Genomic DNA, 23,629 nt, shown 5'->3' with positions numbered 1-23,629 from the left:
ATGCATTCTGTCTTATATGTTAAAGCCTCTCAAGTCAAGTTTGTGTACCCAGTTGTCTCTTGGTGTGAGTTCATCCACTGGAGCCTGGTCAGTCTATCTAGCATCCCTCCATTCAAGAAGAGCAACTCTCCCTCACCCAGCAGTGATCAGCTGCCAATAGTTCCTCAGCTAAGGTTGGAGCCTTCTTCCCATTTCCCCAGTTCTATGCTAGTTTTTATCTGATTGTGTTTGCATGGGTGTTGTGCGTGTTTTGTAAGTTCATATGAGCAAGTTCCCAGGGCTTGTAAGATTCTGTTTCTTTTTGGTCATGTACCAGCCCATAATCTTTCCACCCCCTCTTCCGCAATGGTCCCTGAGCCCTGCGTGGGTGAGGTTTAGAATATAAGGAGTTGTATCCAGGGACATACACTCTGCAGTCTCTTATTCTCTATACTTTGGCCAGTTATGGCCGTCTGTGTTCATCGCCCTCTGTTGTATGAGGAAGCTTCACTGGTGAGAGTTGAGAGATGTATTGGTATTCTCTGTAATCCTTGTTCCACTATGTTCCTTGAGCTTTATGTGTAGAGGTTTCATTGTTGATGTATCACTTGGAACTGCTGCCTCCATCTCTTAAGTGCTAGGATTACAAGTGGGTCCTGCTAAACCCAGTTGAACATCTGCAATACAAATAAGATTCAGGAATACCACTGCTTGTCCTTAGTTGCACTCAGGGTCCTTGAGCCAGCCCACAGTGGAGTCTGCCACCCTGGCCACACTGGGGAAGGCTTATGCCCTGACCTGGGAAATGGATTTTTGTCTGGATTTCTGTCTTGTGACTGATTCTGTTTTCTTGTTTGTCTGTAGATGTCCCCTTCCTCCCCTTGCTCGTTTATAACCAGGGAGATTTCTGCAGACAGTGTTGAGCAGAATGTAGAGGCTGGGAGGTAGGCTTCCTCTGCTCCTAGAGAGGCCCTTTCCACTATGGCATCTTCTCCCAGGGGCGTGGTGCCCCCCCAAGAATCTTAGGAATCCTGGGATTGATGTTTAAAGGCAGCTGTGACCTTGAATGAGATCACATTGTTGGGTCACATGATCCATGCACCTGGCTCATCATCAGTAGTCAGTCCAGACAGTGGCTGTTCGAAATGACACACCACTACCTTTCACCTGATAGATGAGGAAGCAGAATCTCAGAGAGGCTATGCACCTTGCCCAAAGCTGCATGGTGTAGGAATCTGAGTGGCGATGGAGCTTGAAACCCAGGCTAAGCTTCATCAGGGTTCCTGCTACCACAGCGTGCATGTGGGACACGCCCAAATTTAGAGACCCTCCTGAGAAAGGTGTCTCTGTTCCGCCCCCCAAGTGCTTGCCCTGCCTGAGTGCACAAATGAGCTAGGCAACTCCTGAGAGAGACCCCAGCTCATTCGAGCCTTTCATGCCATAACCCAGGTGGTGTCATTAATCTTTTTTTTTTAATTGGCCGTGCTGAGGATTGAACCCAAGACCTTGTGCATGCTAATAAGCATGCACTCTACCACTGAGCTACATCTCCAGCCAATAGCACTGATCTTTATACTCCTTGACCTCCCTGCCTCCACCAGCCACCTTGTCTACACCTTGTACCTTACTCAAGTCTGAGGTGGCTATTTATCATCAGAGCATGAACTAGCTTGAAGTCTGATCTGAACTCTGTCCTTAACTGCTGTGTGACTTGGGATTAGTCATTTTCCCTCTTTGAGCCTCAGTTTCTTCATCTATAAGAAATGGGTAGTATCCTTAGAATTATGAAGATTAAATGAGGGGATGGGTAAAGTGTCCAGCCCAGTACCTAGCCCTGGATAGAAGCCCAGTCTCCACCTCTTATCTTCACCTTCCCCCTGATGCAAGCTTGGCTCTCTTCCAGGGCATGGGGTATCTTCATGCCAAGGGCATTGTACACAAAGATCTCAAGTCCAAGAACGTCTTTTATGACAATGGCAAGGTGGTCATCACAGACTTTGGGCTGTTTGGGATCTCTGGTGTCGTCCGGGAGGAGCGGTGAGTGGGCCATGGGTGTCTGGGTGGGTCAGGAGGATCTGGGGGCACTGAATGGGTGTGGGGTTCCCCAAACTGTGTTGTGGGAGAGCAGCCTTCCCTGCACGGAAGGCCAGGTTACTTTGGCTTGTGACTTTACCCTTATGATTCCAGTCTGGAGTTGGGTCTAGGTGATGTTTAGGTCTGTTGTGGCACTGAATTCCCAGGCGAATCCCCACAGAGGATGAGGGACCGGGCTCATGTCCCCTTGATGAGGAAGAACTTCAGGTTTTACTTCCTGTGATTAAAAAGGGGCGGGAGTAAGGGGCAAAGACAGCTTCTCCATACATATGGGGGCGGGGGACAAGGAAGAGTGACAGCTAGGCCAGAGAGCCACCATGAGGTTTGCAATCTGCGGACAGGCCGGAGTCCTGGACAGACCAGCCACTCCCCCAGTTGAGGGACTCAGGCACTGTCATGCAATTCTTTGCTGGTCCCAACCTTGGCCTGCCTTCCTGGAAGAGCCCAGGGGTGTGCTCTGTCACCATCCCTAGATGTGCTCAGCTGTGCTCCACTTGGGGGTTTTCTCTGCACCACATGGAGTAAATACCCACCCAGGGCAAGTGTGTGCAGTCAGGCCTCCTGCCCCCACCTGAGGGGCCTGTGTCCTTGTCCCCCCTCAGGCGTGAGAACCAGCTAAAGCTGTCCCACGACTGGCTGTGCTACCTGGCCCCTGAGATTGTGAGGGAGATGACACCTGGGAAGGATGAGGACCAGCTGCCCTTCTCCAAAGCTGCTGACGTCTATGCATTTGGGTGAGCTGGCCACTGGGACTTGGGGACAAAGTAGTCCAAGGGCCCTGGTGGCAGTTGGGCTGGGACAGTACACTTTGGAGACAAACCTGGTTTTGAGTCATGGCTGTGCTGCTTATTAACTGAGTCTCCAATGTGGGAGAGTCATGATGCTTCCTGTGGGGTCATTTTGTGAAACTCCAATAGCTCACACTGTGAGATGTCTCCACAGGACTGTGTGGTATGAGCTACAGGCGAGAGACTGGCCCTTCAAGCACCAGCCCGCAGAGGCCTTGATCTGGCAGATTGGAAGTGGGGAAGGAGTAAAGCGTGTGCTGGCCTCTGTCAGCCTGGGAAAGGAAGTCAGTGTGAGTAGAGGGAAGTGGGGCCCAAGGGTGGGCTGGTCACATGAGATGGATACCCTTCATTCGCACACAACTGGGAAGGGACTGCTCTGCAAGGCTTGGAGTGGGACTGGGGATATGGCTCAGTTGGCAGAATGCTTGCCTAGCATGCATAAAGCCCACATAAACTATGCATGGTAGAGCATGCCTGTAATCCCAGGATTTGGGATTACATAGGAGAATGAGAAATTCAAGGTCATTTTCCACATGGCAAGTTGAGGCCAGCCTGGCTACATGAGACCCTGTCCAAATAAATAAAAACATAAGCATTGAACTGGTCATGATGGTTCATGCCTGTAATCTCAGCATTTAGGAGGCTGAGGCAGGAGGATTGCCTCAAGATCAACACCAGCCAGGGCTACACTGTGAGAGTTTATCTCAAAAACCAAAACAGACAAGCAAAAAATGCAGACAGAAAAGTTACACTGTGATCTCAGATCCTTTTCCATGTTTTTCTTGACTCTTCCAGAAGAACAAATTAGGGGCTGGAGAGATGGCTCAGTGGTTAGGAGTACTTGCTGCCCTTCCAGAGTTCTAGTTCAGTTCCCAGCACCCATGTTAAGTGGCTCACAACCACCTGTAATTCCAGTTCCAGGAGATTGTCTAGCCTCCATAGACACTCACATGTACCCACCCACCCCCCACACACATAAGAAAAATTTTTATTGTTTTTTTTATTGTGCATGTATTCAAGTGCACTATGTGCATGCAGTGTCTGCAGAGGGCTCTGGTCCCCTGAAACTGGAGTTACAGGTAGCTGTTAGCTGCCGTGTGGGTGCTGGGAACCAAACACAGGTCCTCTGCAAGAGCATCCAGGGTCTGAGATAGCATCTCACTGCATAGCCCCTTACCACTGTTATATTCTAGGCTGGTGGTGTTATATTACAGACGCCAATTTCCAATGATTGTTGACTTCTTGTTTCTGAATGGTTTTCTCTGCATTTGTTAGTCTCCTTGTCCTGGCTCAGCCATATATAAAGAGCCTTCTGGTTGGACAGTATGAGCAGTGAAGGCATGTGGTCACCTACCAGTGGGACTGGGACAAAACAATCTTGTCCATAACTCTGGGGCATATGACAATTGTGGCATTTGGAGGGACTACCTAATGCTTGTCCAGACGTGGATATAAATGTGTTTTCTTGTTAGGAGCCATGCTGGAATCACCCTCACCTTCTCCAAGACCTTAAACCATCCATTTGTTGATTGGCAGTAAGCTACTAGGGCATCTTTAGAGGGCACTTTCAATGCCATTATATTGATCTGCTTTGTTCTCCAGTAGAACTTGTCCTGTGGATGTGTCGAATGTCTGCCTAGGTGTGTTTACCCAAGAAAAACACAAATGCCTGTCAGTGGCTCCATTCAAGCCCATGGATACCCTTGTAGCTGGAGCGTTGGTGGGGGTTGGGAGAGCAAGCATCTCCCTAGCACTCTGGGGCCTGTCCTGAGCCTCCCTCTGGGCGAACCAGTAGGATGCACCTGCACCAGGGTACGTCTTTGGGAGACTTGTGGTGGACTTGCAGTCGGGATTTCTGTAGCCACAACCTCCTTGCTCTGTTGGTACAGCACAGGGGACAGCTGAAGCAGATACTACCTGCCAGTCTTTTTAACTGTCGTGGGTAAACATTTGCCTTTAAACCCTGTCAATAAGTATTCCAGCAGAGGGGTTTGGTTTGGTTTGGTTTCAGGGTACGTCTTTGGGAGACTTGTGGTGGACTTGCAGTCGGGATTTCTGTAGCCACAACCTCCTTGCTCTGTTGGTACAGCACAGGGGACAGCTGAAGCAGATACTACCTGCCAGTCTTTTTAACTGTCGTGGGTAAACATTTGCCTTTAAACCCTGTCAATAAGTATTCCAGCAGAGGGGTTTGGTTTGGTTTGGTTTCTTTTGTTTTGTTTTGTTTTGTTTTGTTTAAGACAGGGTCTCACTATATAGCCCTGGCAGGCCTGAAAAGATAATATCATACAAAGGAAAAACACATAATATAAATGAACTTCTGTTGTTTTTTCTAAGCCATTTGGCAGGTACTCCATCCTTAATTCAGCAACAGAGGTGTCCTAGTGATCTAATGAAAGCCTTTGGGAGGTGAGTCCTTCAGGCACTCCAACCTGGCACAGATCCAAAAGTCCTGCCCCTCCCATGAGGCTGTGAGATTGGCAGAGAACCAGGCCAGCAAGCCAAGAACCTGCAAAGGTTTCCTTGTAAAGAAGGATCGCATTTCCTGAGTTCCTGACAAGGAAGTCAAGGTGAGACAGGTAGAGGCCAGTTCAGTGGGCAAATGTCTTTTAAGGGCAAAATAAATGTCACTTCTCTTTCTTTTTTTCCTTCTTTTTTTTTTTTTTTTTTCTTAATTTTTTTTTTTTTTTTTTAAATAGTTTCATGTATCCCAGGCTGTCCTCAAACTCATTATATAGCCAAGGATAAAGATGACCTTGAAGCTGGGCATGGTGGTACATGCCTTTAATCCCAGCACTCCTGTAATTTCTCCTCTGATTTCCACAAGTATGTGCATGCACACGCACACACAAAAACTTTAACAAGCACTTGGAAGGCAGAGGCAGGCGGATCTCTGTGAGTTCAAGGCCAGCCTGGTCTACATAGTGAGTTCCAGGCCAGATGGGGCTACAGAGAGACCCTGTTACAAAAAGACCAAAAAAAAAAAAAAAAGATGACCTTGAACTACTGATTATCCTGCCTCCACCTCCTAGTGCTAAGAGTTCAGGTATGTGCCAGCACACCCAGTTTATGTGGTGCTGGAGATCAAACTCAGGGCTTTCTTCATGCTGGACAAGCATTCTGCTAACTAAGTTACATTCTCAGCCCTGAATTTTCTTTTCTTTCTATTTTTATTTTATTTTATTTTTTTTAAGCCTCCTGTATTCCCAGCTGGCCTGGAACTCACTATGTAGACCAGGGTAGTCTCGATCTTAGAGAGCTCCACCTGCCTCTGCCTCCTACCTTTTCTTAAATTTGTTTTTTTCCCCACTTTATCAGTGACTTACAATTTTGTGGACTTCACATTTGGACCATGACAGTCTTGTGCCTTTTCTTCCTTCTGTATTCCTGCCTCAGCCTTCTCGGTAGATAGGACTTAGAGGCATGTGCCATTGTGCCTCTTTTATTTTTCCCCTTGAGGAAAAAGGAAGTGAAGACCTTTACCAAGGCCTGGAGAGGCGGCTCAGCAGTTAAGAATACTCACTGTTCTTGCAGAAGACCCAAGTTCAGTTCCCATCCACTTGGTGGCTCACAACTACCTACCTATAACTCCAGCTCCAGAGAATCCAATGCTCTCTTCTGAATACTTTGGGCACACACACACACACCCTCACATAGACACATAAATAAAAATAAAAATTTAAAAAAACCTTTGCCATATTCCTTTAGCATATTCTGCTTCCTGAATGAACCTGTTGCGTTTTTCATAGCCCACTCCCTTGTGATCATTTTATTTTAGTTTGTTGGTTGGTGTCATGTGCATGTGTCACAGCATGAATGTAGAGATCAGAGGACAACTTGGGGAACTCAGTTCTCTCCTTCCACCCAGTGCACCCCAGGGAGTAAACTCAGGTCGGCAGGCTTGGAGGCAGGAACCTTTACCACTAAACTATCTTGTCAGCCCCAATCATTTTATTCATGTTTTGACACTTTGAAACAGGGACTCTCTCTATATAGTACAAGCTGGCCTGGAACTCACTGTGTGGCTTAGGATAGCTTTGAACATGCGGCGATCCTCCTGCCTCCAGTATTCCAGGCATGAGCCACCGCACCGGGTTCATTTCTGGTCTGTGGTCAGTGAGATTCTAAGCCCACTGCACGGCTGTTGTCCGTCTGCTTGCTCTTTATTCACTGCCGGCTCAGTTGCGCCATGACTCTCATCTTTCCCTCTATTTTCACTCCAGCAATATGAGAGTGACACTAAAGAGACTGCCTGCCTGTGGACCATGAGCCTTTGAGTCCTCACATCCAAGGTCCTTCTCTGTCTTCACAGCCCGAATAGAATCAAGGTTCACAGTGGTTTCCTCCAGGACACAAAGACTGTGCTTTGCTCTGTATTGAGTGTACATTGTCGAGGAACCTGGGATTGGCCTGCTTCTCTCTCTTCTGCAGATGCCTGTCTTTTTTTCCTGAAGCATCTAGGATCTTTCTTTTATCCTTGCTGTAGCAGAATTTTATAAAAATGTCTGAGCATCACTTTTTTTCCCTTTTCCTTTTCAAAAAATTTTATTTATTATTTTTATTTTATGTGTATGAGGGTATTGCCTGCGTGTATTTAAGTGTGCCCATGTCATGCAGTACCTGTAGAGGTCAGAAGAGGGCATTGGATCCCCTGGAACTGGCATTTTGGACAGTTGTTAGCCATCATGTGGGTGCTGGGAATTGAACCCGGGCCCTCTGCAAGAGCAGCCTGTGCCCTTAACCATTGAGCTATCTCTCCAGCCCTTCTTTTTCTTTTCTATTGAGACGGTCTCACTGCAGATCCCTAGCTAGCCTGGAACTCGCTATGTAGACCAAGCTGGCCTCAATCTCACAGAGATCTGCCTGCCTCTGTCTTCCCCAGTGCTAGGATTAAAGGTGTGTGCCACCATGCCCAACCTCTTTATTTTTTTTAGTGAGATTCTTCCATTATGTAAAACTTTTCATCTGAAGATTCCTGTTTCCTTTGGAAGTTTTGGGGAAATTTTTTCTCTTTGATAATGCCTGCCTTGTGTTTGTTTTTTCTTATGAAAATTCCCACTGTCAGAATTTGGTCCTTGCAAGTGGGCCTCTGGGTCTTTACCTTCTTCCTTGTTTTTTGCATTTATCTGGATGGGTCTACAGTCCAAAGAGCTTCCTTGACTTTCTCCTCCTAGCACTCTTCCTATTTGGGGTTAGAAGTAATGTTTTCAATTCAAATGCTTCCTTTTGATGATTTCTTTTTTTATTGCACCCTGGTCTTGTTTAATGGACAGAGTGACTTCACACACAAACATACTGGTGTCCTCCAGGGGCAGGGTCTGGATCTGTTATGTTTGGTCTCTGACTTTCCTAATGTAGGGCAAGCCCATGGTGCCTTTTCCTAATATAGCAGGCAAGCCAGTGGTGTCCACTTAAAAACCTGGGTTGCTGATGTGAGCCTTGTGCTGGCCACGTGTCAGGCCTGTTGTCTCACAGGCTGGTCTCCTGGATGACAAGGCTGTAGGGGTGCCATGAGCTTGCGTGGACCCTAAGAGTAAGTGCTTCTCTGGGGCGAGGACAGCCATTCTGCAGGCTCTCAACTGCTGCCTTGTATGGTCCTTGTTACTCCAGTCTCCCTCGTGGCAGCCCCACCGTGCACACATTCTGCACAACTTGCATTTTACCTGTGAACACTGTGCCTTCCATCTTCCAAAAGCCACCCGCCTCCATTTTGATCTTTCCTCCATTACCATTCTGCTTGACTTGGTTACTGTCATTTGAGCAAGAAGAGCTACAGAGGGAGAACAGGCAAGTTCATGTGTTTCCTTTTGACCTGGAAGTTTGGCAGTTTATCTGAAACAGTTACTTCTTGGTGTTTATGTGCACAGCGTGTGCAGGAAACTACCAGCTAGGGCACTTGAGAGTTAAGAAGGTGCCCATACGAAGTGTCCATTCACACCCCTGCCTCCCTCTCTGCAGCCCACATACCACTAATGGTGGCTCCATTTGCAGGAGATCCTGTCTGCCTGCTGGGCTTTCGACCTGCAGGAGAGACCCAGCTTCAGCCTATTGATGGACATGCTGGAGAAGCTGCCCAAGCTGAACCGGCGGCTCTCCCACCCTGGGCACTTTTGGAAGTCAGCTGAGTAAGTATTGCCTTGATGAGCCAGACCTGCCATCAGACCCCAGGGGCGATATCTGGGTCTTTCGGGTACCCAGTTTGTGCTGGAGGCTCCCTTTAACAGGCAAGCACCTCCAGTTTCCATCCATGAAAATCTACACATCACTATATTAGACCATCATTGATGTCAAGCCCAGGCTAGACCATGATGAGAAAGTTATGCCCTGGGAGGAGAAAGGTAGATGGGTTAGAAATCAGAGCCATGTGTGTACCGAACAGATAGAGCCAATATTGCTTACGTTGACTCCAACTCAGTCACTGAACTGTTCAGCACAAAACTCGCCATCTCTTAATGGGCCACACCACTAAAGTGTATGGTGATTGGGTCAGAAGCCCTTCCCCTCATGGTTCTCTGTGCCTTATTGGACTGAGCAGCAGAGGCCACTGTCATCTCTCCTGTACTCTGTCCTGTTCTTTTTCTACTTTGGCTCTCTGCTTCCTCTCCAAGACCTCTGTCCTGCCATGAGCCTTTGTGAGGATCTGAGGCTGTGTTCTGAATCTTGCTTTTCATAATGGGGGTTGGATAAGATCCAGTGTGTACAGACTTCGCCGGAAAGGGTCAGATGGTAAATACTGTAAGCTCTGCAGGTCAGGGACTGGCACTGGCAGGATGGAGGAGGGGGAACATGAGGCAGCAAGGCCCTGCTCTGATCTGCTTCTGCAGACCTTGGGCCCCCTTCTATGTACAGCCAGGCCTACTTCCTCCCACACTAAGCAAAGCCTGCACCAGGTGGGCATTCAGAGGACGACCCCTGTTGCCTGAAAACCAGGCAGCTCCACCTTCTCATCTCCCAGTGGGGGCTCTCATCAGCCCATAGCCCCACCTACAAGAACCCAAAGGGAAGGTGTAACAGGCCTGCATGATCTGTGTCTGACTTCCTTTCTTTGTCTCCACACACGGGGCCTCTAATTCTCATTTTCTCTTTTCTTTCCCATTGGCTTTGTCACTTTTCATTTTGGGGGGGTGGTGGCCTGTCTTGTCATCTCCCTGTCCCATCATCCTGATTTCTCTACCCGACTGCCATCACCTGCTGGGCTGACGGGATGGATCACTCTCTTCAGTCGCTGGCGGAGCCGCTACTACGGGAAAGGACGTTACGGTCACCCCGACTTTAAGAACTCCTGTCCAGTTCTGGAGGAATAGTGTGTCACTTCTCTCATTTCCTGCCTGAGTGTGGCTGTCCTGCTGCATACCCCTTTCCCATTCTACCTCTGCATCCCAGCTCCTGTGCTTTAATTCCCATAATTCACTGACATCCTGTGGCTGAAATGGCTACTGGCAAGGGCCACTAACTGGGCTTTTGTTTCTCTCAGTGGATAAGAGAAACCCACAGCAGGCAGTGGGGCCCCTCTCCACACCAAGTGTGGACACAGGGCTAGTGTGTGGGTGGGTGAGAACTTGGCTCATTGATCCATGACCCCAAGATGTGGCTAGAGCCACAAGAGAATCCAAGGAGCTGGTTCTGGTAGCATACGCCTACAATCCCAGCATTCAGGAGGCTGAGGCAGGAGGATCATGAATTTGAGGCCAGCCTAGGCTACATAGTGAACTCTCAGAAATAAAAACACCAAGGGCTGGGGATGTGGCTCAGTGGTAGAGTACTTGCTCAGTATGTGCAAGACTGGGATTTGAGCCCCAGCAGTACAAATAGTAGCCATAATAGTAATAATGACAAATTAATAATAGAGAGGTAGGGGAAGAGAGAATCAAATGAGTAAAAATAATAAACTCCACGAAGTCAGTCTTGATAGTCTCAAGGGCTGTGTACCTAAGGAGCTGTGGGTGCCTGTAACTGTGCCCAGGCCACCTGCTGAACTTACCCTGCTGCCACTCAGAGGGTGGAGTTGGGGGGTCCCGTTCTTCACAGCAGGTGGGGTCTTGGACAGCTGCTCTGGTCAGGCCTCTGTGCGCTGGCTCCTTTGGGCTGGGGTTTTGACACCACTCTTTCCTCTGTCGTAGGTTGTAGGCCTGGCTGTCTTGCATGCAGGGCTTCCTTCCTTCTAATCGCCAACTCAGCTGCGTGACTTCTGCTAAGACTCAAAATGCCAGCGGGCACTAACCTAGGGGATGCCGGCTCTGCTGTTCCAGTCTCCTTTCTCCAGATTCCTTTTTGTGCTCTGTTTGTTTTTAACAACAGCCCCTCCCCTCTACGTGGCCTGCGTGTGCCTGAGTCACTGCCCAGGGAGGATGGCACTAACTGGGTGACCCCTCAAGGCAGAAGAATAACTTCTGGCTACCTTCGTGGACAGGACTACCCTTTCTCTCCTGTTCTCCCAAGGGTGGCTCTCGTTTGTGTTCTGGTGGCCCCTACTAACACCTTCCTGAGCCCTTTTGAGCATGCTCAGAGAACGGGGAGGGGCCTTGGGGACCCTGGGACTTTGTCCTGCAAAGAGTGCAATGGTTCCAGAGCTGCCCCGAGGCCACACCGTATCACCAGGCCTCTCTGGGGTCCTTCTCTGTCTCTTGAAGACAGAGGGCAGTAGACACAAAAAATCATGTTGCTGTGAAAGACGTTAGCTTGAAAGGGCTGTGTCCTTAGGAGCTGCATCCAGTAAAACTGTCCTAAGCAAAGAAGTAGCAGTCTCCAAACTTGAGTAATGGATGCAGAGCTACCATCACATCTGCTGGTGGGGTTCTGTAGCCCTGACCAGATAGATCTCTGCAGTCAGTCTTGGGAATCTGTACCTCTGCCTGCCACCAGGTGGCCCTAGGGGATCCTACATGAGCACCATTTTTAGGAGTGTGACATCACTTCTGGTACTGGGCCTTAGGTCTCTCTTCTCTCCCAATTCCAAGTGGAACAGCCAGTGAGGAAACAGTCCACATGAGCCCACAGTGGCTACCAGCATGCTGAGTGCTGGAGAGTCAGGTGAACCAGGCATGTCAGTGTTCTGTGGGTATGACGGAGGCCCAGAACCCAGGGTGGCCAGGAGCAGCTCTGCCAAGGCTGTGGACCGAGCAATCGTTGTCACTCATTGTCAGGGACCAAGTCCTCTGCTGAGCCTCCAGCCAGTGCTACCTTAACTCTGATCAAGACCAGCAGGGCCATAACCCATGTCTCTGCTCCTCTTCACAGCATTACCAGCAGCAAAGTCATGCCCCGGTTTGAAAGGTTCGGCCTGGGGGTCCTGGAGTCCAGTAATCCAAAGATGTAGCCAGCCATGTGGGTCCATGCAGAATGTGTCTTTTCTTTTGAGATGTATTTCTAAAAAAACATCACCATCACAAGAAGAAATCAAAACAGAACCACTGCACTTGCTCAAAGCTGCAGACCAGGGACACGAGTCCTCCGTTCAGAGTGTACATTACAAAGATGTGTGTGGGGCCTGAAGACTGAGCCACACCTGCCACTCAATGATGCCACAACAGCCAGACCTGTCCCAACAAGAGCCAGTGTTTACACAGTGTTTCCGCCCAGTGAGCCTGATGTTTTACAGTAGGGAGTAATAAAGAGTTCATGCGGAAGGGCACACTTTGGGGTAGCAGATGTGGCATCCCCTCTGGAAGGCCGTGCTACAGTGAGGTGCCTAGTGCTGGGCCAGGGGGAAGGAAAGTGTCGTGATTGTGACTGTTCTAGAAGAAGAAGGCGAGGAGACACAAGGTTGCCCTTGACCTCTGCTTCTGTCCTAACTCCCAGCAGTTCCTCCCTATCAGAGGAGCACTATTCCTTCCTTATCTTGCAGAGGAAACCCTGGCTAGGAACCAATCTGAGTTATGGGAGTCAGGAGTTCTCAGAGAGCTCAGGTTCACCTTCCAACTGCTCCCATCCAGGCTATTCCTGCTGAAAAGTAGAGATAGAATCCAAAGAGCATCTAGAGGGATTTGATGGTTCATAGCCTGGGCTTCTGCTGCAAGGTGAGGAGACAGCCACACCTCTGTGGAGATGTGCTGCTTCTGTGAGGCCTCTAGGCAGGCACAAAGATCAAGAGACTCAGTGTTTGCCATCAGACATGCCCCATACCTGTGTCTACCCCTGGAGCTGCGGCTAGCCCATTAGCTGTGTGTACTGTGAATACTTAATGATCAGGAACAGAGAATGTGGCAGACACTGCCGTCAGGTACCTGGCTAAGCCCCCTATTCAGTCACCAGGTGACCCTAGCACTTTAAAACCCATTGTCAGTCATGCCAGAAGGTTCTAAGACTACCACCTATTCTACTTCCCTGGCCTCACTGAAACCTTAGTCCATTCAGACCTCTGTTTGTGCTCTGAGTTCAGAGGAGAGCATGAGGCTGTCCAGCCACCTTAGCTAGACCCACCTAGCAAGCTCTTTCCTTTTGTGTCCATTCCAATGACAGGAAGCACTTGATCCAGGAAAGTGCTGCATTGAAACTACTGCTTACAGAGCAAAGTAACCCTTGAGCAGATTCCACAACCAGAAAGGAAAAAAAAAGTCAGGATGTGACTGGATTCTGGCCCACAAACTCGGAGTTCCACTGTTAGGTGGACATGTGACTCCCTCTTTCAGTTACATCCACCAAGCAGAGCCTCCATCTGTAGAAACTCCATCTCTAGAGCTTTCCCTGGCACCAGAGGGTGGTCCAGATGTCACATCTAGTGGGCCACTCTGAAAAGCTGTGGATGGCCTCACCCCAGCATCACTGTCCTGTTGTACATGCACTGGACGGTATTATCTTCACCCTGCCCCATGGGTGTTGTGAAGGAGGAGAAGAGGCTGTGTCCTGTGGCCTCAGCTTTGTGTGGGTCATCTCTCCTTTGGGGTGGGACTGTTGATTCACCCCTTATCCCTTTAGCTTCTTATATTAGCCCTTAATGTGACCTCTTCCAAAGCCACATAGCATGTGGTCACCTCCTCTGTGGCAGTCTCATGTCTGCCCCTTCCCAGAAATCACAGTGCTTAAGCCACTGGCCTTTCTTTCCCCTTGTTGGTTGTGAATATGATGCTGGCCTCCCCTCAAGGGCAGAACAGGAGCCACCAGGCTGACAAGGGCTGGATGGCAGCTGAGTCTGTGTTCTTCCTGTCGCCCTCTGACACCGAGCCATAGCTCTGACACACATCCTGCTGAACCTGGGTCTCACTTTGTCCTGTGAACATCACAGTTCAGGAAGCTCTGAGCACTGCAGTGAACAAGGTCGTGTGCATATGCTAGGGACAAGAGAGGAACAGTCATGGGTCCTGCCTTAAGGAGCCAATGATCTACTGGGGGCCAACGTCTTCCAGGAGCCCAGGGGCCATGTGGCCTGCCTCTGCATTGCCCCTCATTTAAAAGAGTGCCCCACTGTGGTTCCCCATTCCCTTTTCTATTTAAGTGACTGTGAATTGAGGTTAGGAAGGCTTGCCTCCTGCGTGCTCTTCCCATCTCCTAGGAAACACATGAAGGATGACAGATACTGTGAATTCAGCTCCTATGGCCACTGTGAAGGCAATGGAGAGGGCAGAGGCTGCAGAGGGCCCGCCTGAGGTCTGAGTCAAGCACATGCTTCCCAGGCACGCCAAGTTCCCAGCCTCACCTCCAAGGAGGCCTTTACCTGCCAGAGCTGCAGCTCCTGGAGTTCTGTCTGATGGAAGTCTTGAATCCTAGCTAGTGCTGGGCTCACCATGAGCAGCATGGAACTAAACTGACCTCTCTACTGCACCAAATCAAAACCCTCTGCCATCTCCAGGAGTGTGTTGTGGCCCAGGCAGGGAGTGACAAGCCTGTCTCGCACTCTAGTGATGGGGTTGGGGGCAGGGCGCCATGCTGTGCTATAGCGCTGGCCAGGATTGTCATCTGTGTGCACACCAGTGTCTTCTGTGGCCATGAGGCACACACTTATTTGCTTTTTTAAAAAATGTGATGTAAAATTTGTACAGTAAAAGTTTTTATATTTTCTATCAATTGCGTTTGTCTTCCAGAAATGCTTTAATTTAAATTAAAATGGTTCGTATTAACAAATGTGTTGTATTGGAGGTTTTGTTTATCACTGGTAAGAGCATACCCTCTGTGCTGAGCCAGGCCTGGGTGTCTGGAGTTTGTGAATAAAGTTTTACCAAGGTGTCTTGGGGCTTGTGTTTGTTTTGACCAGTCCAGATGAGTGTTGGAGACTATGTGGATGGATGGTATAGGAGGACAGGAATGGAGAGATGGGGTGTCTGGACCCTTGCCAGGAGTTAAGGAGCTCTTTCCAAAGGAAGGTTGTATTACAGAGCCAGGAATGATGATGCATGCCTGTAATGGCAGTATTGAGGGGGGATCTGAAGTTCACTGCCATCCTTAACCTATATATCAAATTTGAGGTTAGCCTGGGCTACATGAGTACTGAGAGAGGTAGGGAGGGAGGATGGGGAGAAGACTAGTCCTCAAGAACGAGTAAACCGATAGAGGGATCAGATAGGGAGGTGACAGGGCTGTGACACACAGAGTGTCACCTAACAGAACCCTGGGTGGGGGGAGCAGCCTTCGTCTCAGTCTGATTTCTAGAAGCCTTATTGCCAGTGTCATGTGTAGAGAAAGGAGGTTGGCAGAAACAGCAGACAGGAATTGTTTGTGGAGCCCCCATTCTGAATATCATCTTAATCTAACATTCAGCAATGCCAGGAGGTAGGAATTATGGTGTTCAGCTGGGAAAGCAGGTAATGGTAAAGGAATTGATCCAAGATCACACCACTGTGGGATACCCAGGCAACAGCTCAGCTTTGATGCTGACCTGCCTTCCATCAGAAGTCGGAGATCTTACTGGTCAGACATATATTGAGCTACTCTGTTCAAAAGATAGTGCTGAGGCTGGAGAGATGGCTCAGAAGTTAAAAGCACTTGCTGCACAGTCATGAGAACCAGAGTTCAGATTCCAGCACATATATAACAAGCCAGACACTCAGCAAATACCTGTAACCTCAGCTTCAAGGGGAGGTGAAAACAGGATTGCTGGGGCTTGCTGTATTCTAGCCTAGCTGAGAAACATAATCCTTTGGTTCGAGGAGAAACCGTGCCTCAAAGGAATAGGTGGAGAGTGAGAGAGAAGGACACCTAATGCCTGCTTCTGACCTCCATGTGCATGCATGTGCTCACACAAATAAATCTTTAAAAAGAAAAAAATCAAAGATTTTTTAAAAAGATATTGCTAGGTAGGAGGATCTCTGTGATCTGGTCGATATAACAAGTTCCAGGCTGGCTGGGGCTACAGAAAGACTGTCTCTAAAAAATAAAAAGAAAGAAAGAAAACAGAGAAAAGATAGTGCTAAACCAGGCATGTTACATGTTACATACTTGTTATCCCTGCACTTGGGAGGTGGAGGCAGGAGGTTCGAGGAGTTCAAGGTCAGCCTGTATTTAGTGTGATGCATGTGCATGAGTATGGGCATGTGTGCCACAGTGTGTATAGTGATCAGAAGTCAACTTTGAGTTGCTTCTCTCCTACCATGAGTTCCAGAACTTGAGCTCAGCCCCTGAGCTATCTTACTGGCCCACCAACACACTTTTAATGAATGGACCAAAGAAGAGATTGCAAAGGAAAGAAGTGCTTGAAATAAAAATAGCCTTGCAGCTCTTCACGGAACACCCATGTTCTCAGTGAGCCTTACTTCTTTTCTAAGTGTCTTTCTCTTAACCCCTGTGACTCCAATTCTTTGTTTTTGTTTTTGTTTTTGTTTTTTAAAAAATCTATAAGGTACTGGAGAGATTGCTCAGTGGTTAAGAGCACTGGCTTCTCTTGCAGAGGATTCTTTAACCCCTGGGGCTCCAATTTTTTTTTTTTTTTTTTTTTTTTTTTTTTAAAAAAAAAAAAAAAAAAGCCTGTAATCTACCAAAACTCATGAGCTGTGGGGAAAAAATACTTAGGGAATAGAAAACAAGTTCTCAGGTGACACAGCTTTATAATTAAGGAAGTAGTAAAAGAAACTAGACAGAAGCTAGCAGAAGAAAGGAAAGACTAAACAGAAGTAAAGGACAGAAAACTGCTAGAGGGCTGCAGAGGTGGCTCAGCGATTGGTAGCACCAGCTGCTCTTGCAGAGAATCTGGGTTTTGTTCCCAGCATCTACATGGCAACTAGCAACCATCCATAACTCCTGTTCCAGGGGATCTGGTGCCCCTTTCTGGTCTCCATGGGCACTGCACACATGGGTACATGTACAGACATGCAGGCAAAACACAGACATAAAAATTAAATAAACATTAAAAAAAAATGTTAGAGAAAAACTCAATGAAGTCCCAAGTTGGCTCTTGAACAAGATTCACTAAATCGATCAACCCCTAAACGGACTAAAAGGAGAGAAGACTGAAAGTACTAAAACCAGAAATGGAGACATTACTACCAGTTCTACACAGAATCATTTTACACCAACAAATTAGGTGAGCTGTGTGAACTAGATAAATTCCCAGAAACACAAAGTCCACCAAGACTAAATTGCAAAGAAATACACATGGGAGCACACCTGCAACGGGTAAGGGGTAAGGGAGACCCTGTCTCAAACCAAAAAAAAATTTTTAAAAATGGAAAAGGGAAAAGCACTTAGTAATCCATAAAGCCAGCATTAGGCCAATACAAAGTCCACACCAAAAAACTCACAAAAGCTGTAGAAGAATATCCGTTATGAATACTGATGCAAAAATCAGCCAATGAGATGGCTCAACAGATAACCGGCTCCACAAAGTTGTCCTCTGACTACACATACTCTGTCCCCCCCATAATAGTAAATCCTCAAAATCCTCAACAGAATACTACCAAACTAAGTTTAGCATATTAAAAGATTACTCACCAGTCCCAAATAGGACCTATTCTTGGAATTCAAGGATGGCTCAGTGTATGAGACTGATCCATTGCAATATACCCATTAACAGGATGAAGGAAAACAATCTCTAATCCTCTCAATTGATTCAGTAAAAGCAAGTTTAGCACCCTTCAGGATTAAAAAAACAACAGGGGTGAAGAGATGGCTCAGCAGTTAGGAGCACTGGCTGCTCTTGCTGAGGACCTAGGTTTCGTTCCCAGCAACCACATGGCAGCTGACATCTATAACTAGTAATGGGAGGTCCAACGCCCTCTTCCAACCTCCATGGGCATTGCATACATGGATATATTTACATACATGCAGGCAAAACACTCATATATATAAAATAATAAATAGCAATAGCAAACTGGGAACAGAAACTACATCAATAGTTTCTGTTCCCAGTTAACAATAGTTACATCAATAAAAGCCATAAATGAGAACCCCACAGAGAACAGGAAGGGAAAGACAAGCTCTTCCTTTAAGACGAAGATGGGCCAAGGAGTCTCATTTTCAGCTCCTGTGCAGCATAGCAGTAGAAGTTTGTGTCAGAATAATGGGGCAAGAAGAAGAAAAGATCCAGATTGAAAAGGAAGAGATCAAATGAACTCTAGTTAAAAACGGTGTGTAGAAAACCCTGAACATCCAAGGTCTGGGGACAGCTCAGTGGAGGACATTTGCTTTGGAATTGCCAGGTCCTGGTTCAATCCCTAGCTTTAAAAAACAAAACCTGGGCTGGAGAGATGTCTCTGGTGGTTAAGAGCACTGACTGCTCTTGCAGAGGACCTGGGTTCGATTCCCACCACCCACATGGCTGTTAACAACTGTAACTTCAGTTCCAGGGGATCTGACGCCCTCTTCTGACCTCTGCGGGCATTGCACAGCAAGGGTACAACTACCTACATGCAGGCAACACACTCATACACATAAAATAAAAATAATTAAAAAAACAGAACAGAAAACCTTAGTCATACATGGTGGTGAACACTTGTAATCTCAGTGCTTTGGAAGTGGAGGCAAGATGATTAGGAGTTTAAAACCATCCTTAGCTGCATAGTGAATTTGAGCCAACCTGGGCTATATGAAACCCTGTCTCAAAACAAACTAAAACAAAAATTAAGAAACAGTTGAGCATGGTGGCTCATACCTATGAAACTAGCATTTGGGAGGCAGAGACAGGAGGACTGCCTGAATAAAGGAACTGGGGATGTATCTGAATGGTGACGTGCTTACCTACCATACTGGAGACAGACAGACAGACAGACAGACAGACACACACACACACACACACACACACACAGGAGGCTTGTCAGTGAATCCCTGTTCCTTCTGTGATACAAAGTCTGTACCATCCTCCGGGGAATGCTCTGTGCATGGCTTTCTGTGCTTCTAGAACCCAACAGGTCTGCCTGTGACCATGACAGCCACCTGTGCTTTTGTTTTGACTATGATGAGTTCCCAGAAAAATCAGGTAACCTGCTGACATCCAAACCCACCGTATCTGTTTTGCTCACTGTTTGGCATGGAACCCCCTCTCCCCCAGTGTCCTCAAAGTCCAGCCACTTCCACATGCAACTGCCACCAGGAAGGCCAGACTGGCTTTTATTATTATTACATTTATTTATTGTGTTGGTGTGTGTATGTGTGGGCCCCTTGCTGAATCATCTTGCTAGCCCCTGATTTCTTTCTTTTTTGCAAGTCACCCATAGCTTTCTTCTAGATCAAGTTACAAAATCAAAGGAGTGCATTCTCTGCTGTGTCCTACAGGAGTGAAGCTGGAGCACATCTGTGCTTGCTGCTCAGATGCGCAGGATCCTCTTTGTCCACACAAAGGAAGACTGCCCCCCTATTTGCTAAGTGAGGGTGGCCACTTCTCCAGCCCTGGAGACTGTTGCCTCATGGGAATGCCATCCCTCTGTGGTCAGATCTTCTTTCTTATCTGTTGTTGACCGACTGCTGGATTATTTTTGTTTATGTTGTTGTTAGGTGTTTTTATTGTTTATTATTTGAGACCTGGTCTCCTGTAGCACATACAGACTGGGCTTGAACTCATTATATAGCTGAGGCTAGCTCTGACCTCCTGATTCTCCTAGTCCATCTGCAAAGTTCCGAATTTAGGGGTATGTGCCACCATGCCTGGCTACATTCCCTGATTATTTAAAAAAAAAAATATTATTTTTACTTTATGTGTATGCGTGTATGTCTGCATGTAGGTGAGTGCACCTGTGTTGTGCAATGCCCATGGAAGACAGAAGAGGATGTCAGATCCTCTTGAACTGGAGTTACAGACAGTCATTAGCTGCCATGTGGGTGCTGGGATTCGAACCCTGGTCTTCTACAAGAACAGTGTTCTTAACTGCTGAGCCATCTCTCCAGCCCCATCCCCTGATTACTTTTATCTCTCTCTGTATGTATGTGTTCATGTGTGTGTTCATGTGTGTGCAAGTACGTGCATGTGTGCATGCAAGTAGAGGCCAGAAGTCAACCTGGGTTTCTTTCTTCAAGAGCATCGACCTTTTTTTTTGAGACAAAGTCCCTCATTGAAATCTAGACTTGCTGATTAGGCTAGGCTGTCTGGCCAGAGAGCCCTGGGGATCCACCTGTCTCTGCCTCCCTAGCACTGAGATTGCAAGTGCGTGCCACCATGCCCTGCTTTTTATGTAGGTGTCAGGACCCAACTCAGGCCCTTATGTTTGCATAGCAAGCACTTCACTGACTGAGCCATCTCCCTAGCCCTTTCTCCAATTTTTACTCTGCTAAAATACATGTAACAAAATTCCATATTTGCCATGTTTAAGTGCACAGTTCAATGGCACTAACTATATCACACTGCTATGCAACCATCACCACCATCCACCCACAGAACTTTCTCATCTTCCTCAAATGAAACTGTGCTCCCATCAAACACACCTCCCTTTCTCTCCTCCCTGCCAATCCCATTCTGCTTCTTAACTTTATTAAATTTAATATTTTGAGGTTTTGAGGTTTATGTGTGTATGTGCACCTGTGTGTGAAAGCCAGAAGTCAACCTCAAGTGGTTTGCCTGGATATATATAAGTGCACCTGTATGTGCAATGCCCGAGGAGGCCAGAAGAGGGCTCAGATCCCCTAGAACTGGAGTTACAGACAGTTGTGAGCCGCCATATGGGTGCTGGGAACCAAATCCAGTCCTCTGTAAGAACAGCTAGTGCTCTTAACCACTAAGCCAACTCTCCAGTTTCCACCTTTGTTTTTTGAGATAGTCTCTCATTGACCTGGAGCCCCCTGAGTAGACTAGTCTGACTGGCCAGGGAGACCAAGGGATGTCTCCACCTCCCCAGCACAGGGATTACAAACTATACTACCACGTCCAGCTTCTTTTTTATATTTTAATTATTATTTTTATTTTATGTGTATGAATGTATTGCCTGAGCTACAACCCATTCATTTCAACTAGCTCCACCCTGAAATTTTCCATTAGCCCATCAGATTATAAACCCATCAGACTAAGATATAGCTCGGTTGGTAGAGTGTTCACCTAGCACACATGAGGCCCTGGGTTTGAGCCCCATTTCATAAAACTGGACATACTAGTGCACCCCTGTAATCCCAGCACTTGGAAGGTAAAGGCAGGAGGATCAGAGGTTCAAGGTCATCCTCAGCTACAAGCAAGTTCAAGGATGGCTTGAGCTACATGAGGCTTTGTCTTAGAAAAAAACAGAAACTTATCAAAGGATTAATCTACCCATGAGGCCAGAGCTTAGCTACTTCCCCAAGGCCCTGCTTCTGAATAGTGTGTGAGAACCAAACCCTCAGCCCCTGAGCCTTTGGGAAGAAAGGAGAGGTGGGGAGTCATCCTAGATCCAAATTACAGCAGTGGCCATGTGCAAGCCAAGAGATACCTAAGGAGAGCCCATATCTGCCGATGCCTTGGTCTTGAACTTCAAGCCCCCAGAACTGTGAAAAGACAAACTGCTCTTGTTGGCCACCTCCTGCCTATGATTTTGAGTCAGGAGCACTTGCAAACTCATGCACACAAAGGTGTTTTCAAGTGGCAGAACACTGTATACCCTTGCATGCAGATCTCAGGAATTCTGCCTTCTGGACAGAGGGAAGGAGTTAGACAGTGCCTCTGGATCCAGCTTCCAGAAGCCTGAGACTCAAGATATCTGAGTCACAGTGTGCCTGAGACACTGAAATAAGAAAGTAAGAGAGAACCAAAAGTAGCTAAACCTCTTCCCTTCCGCAGTCATCACTGAAGGGGAAGTGGCCAGCATGAGGTTCATTCCCTCTGTGAGCTCTCACTGAAGCAAGCCGCTTTAGAGTGCATTTCAATACACTTTCCTGTGTTCACAGGAAAGCGGGCTCCCACCTTCCCAAAGACCTGAGAGGGAAGTGCAAGCTTCAGTCTGTGCCTGTCTGGAAGGATGATGAAACTGGGGTTGTGTGAGGGCACTGTGAAGGTCAGCAGACGGGCAACGCTGTCCTGGCTTCTGGAAGAAACATGTTGTCTACAATGAACCTGTACAACAGGGAAGGGCTAACGATGACCTGTAGATGTGGGCTTCACCCTAGCAAGGTGGCTATCACCAGGCTATAACTGATCAGAGACTGAAAAAGAGATCCTGGAACAGAGGCTCTTCTCTCAGGAGTGGAGAGATAGCTCAGCAGTTAAGAGCTTGCTGTACTTGCAGAGGACCTGAGTTTGAGTCCCACTACCCACACCAGGCAACTCACAACTTCCTGTAATTCCCGCACCAGAACACCCTCCTCTGGCCTCTGCAGGCACCCCCCCACCCACCCACACACGCACATAAAATAAAAGTAAAATGAAATTTAAAAAAGAAAGCCCTCCAGGTAAGAAAGGTAAAGGGCAAAAATAAACAAGCTGGATGTGGGGCCACATACCTGTAACCCCAGCACTTGGGATGCAGAGGCAGGAGGATTGCCATGGAAAGTTGCTGAGACCAGCCTGGGTAAGTGTCAGAACCTGTCTCAAAAAAAAAACCAAAGCAGGGCTGGCTCAGTGGTTAAGGGCACTGGCTGCTCTTGCTGGGTTCAGTTCCTGGCACTCACGTGGCAGCTAACAACTAACTCCAGTTCCAGGGGATACAACACCCTCTTCTGACCTTCTCAGGCAATGTGTGACATGGGTGAACTTACATGCAGGCAAAACACTCATACACATAAAATAAAATAAAAAACATTTTAAAAAACAATGACAACAAAGAAACCTGGGGAAGTGAAGAAAATAAGAGCTGGATGAAAGAAGCAGGATGCACAAGGTTCAAGATTTTCAGCAGTGGTTATGTGACAGAGCCGAGTTGGGGGCCAAGGAGAGCAAGAGGGATGCTTAGACAGCAAGAGCTCTGTGCACGGTGGGCCCTGGAGGCCCGCCTGCCACAGTTTTGTTCCTCATAATGTCATGGGCATTGTGACCTCAGTTAAACTATTCTGCAGCCTGAAGAGTGCCCCGAAGGGACCTGGCCATATCAAAGAGAGTCCTGGGAGAGGACATTTGCCGGTCATCTCAGTATAGCTGGGAGCAGTCCCTCAGGAAATGGTGGGCAGTGCACTCCACAGGAATTGCTACTGAGATGATGTTGGCTGGACAGTTGACTTCCTGTCCCCATGAGTCAGTTTCCTTGTTTTATTATTTATTTTTAAGGAAGTGTTTATATTTCTCTTTTTACATTTCATTTACTTCTTTTGTGTGTGTACATGTCTCAGTGCACTTGTTGAGGTCAAAGGACAACTTTTGGGAGTCAGTTCTCCCCTTCCACCATGGGGGTTCTAGAGATTGAGTTCAGGTTGTCAGGCTTGGTGGCAAGTGCCTTTACCCACTGAGCCATCTTGCCAGTCCCTTCCTTCCTTCCTTCCTTCCTTCCTTCCTTCCTTCCTTCCTTCCTTCCTTCCTTCCT

The 23,629-nt window shown here is 47.6% G+C and overlaps 1 protein-coding gene across 4 annotated transcripts in view; it reads left to right on the top strand.

Annotated features, from left to right (window-relative positions):
• The window catches only part of Ksr1 (kinase suppressor of ras 1), a 148,380-nt gene extending 133,360 nt beyond the window's left edge, over positions 1-15,020 (top strand). For 3 of the 4 annotated variants that reach the window (XM_029557904.1, XM_008821598.3, XM_008821597.3), the window contains 5 exons: positions 1,883-2,016; positions 2,676-2,807; positions 3,016-3,151; positions 8,853-8,986; positions 12,099-15,020. In XM_029557904.1, coding sequence (XP_029413764.1) covers positions 1,883-2,016; positions 2,676-2,807; positions 3,016-3,151; positions 8,853-8,986; positions 12,099-12,177 — 615 coding nt within the window. In that variant the 3' untranslated portion in view covers positions 12,178-15,020. Of the gene's footprint in view, positions 1-1,882; positions 2,017-2,675; positions 2,808-3,015; positions 3,152-8,852; positions 8,987-10,981 lie in introns of all 4 variants that reach the window. The other variant, XM_008821599.2, reaches the window with a different exon arrangement.
• Positions 15,021-23,629: the final 8,609 nt, after the last annotated feature.

The sequence above is a fragment of the Nannospalax galili genome, unplaced genomic scaffold, assembly GCF_000622305.1.
Source record: "Nannospalax galili isolate Female #2095 unplaced genomic scaffold, S.galili_v1.0 scaffold8, whole genome shotgun sequence".
Lineage (NCBI taxonomy): Eukaryota > Metazoa > Chordata > Mammalia > Rodentia > Spalacidae > Nannospalax > Nannospalax galili.
Note: the sequence above shows the minus strand (reverse complement) of the source record. Positions and strands in the feature narration are given on the sequence as shown.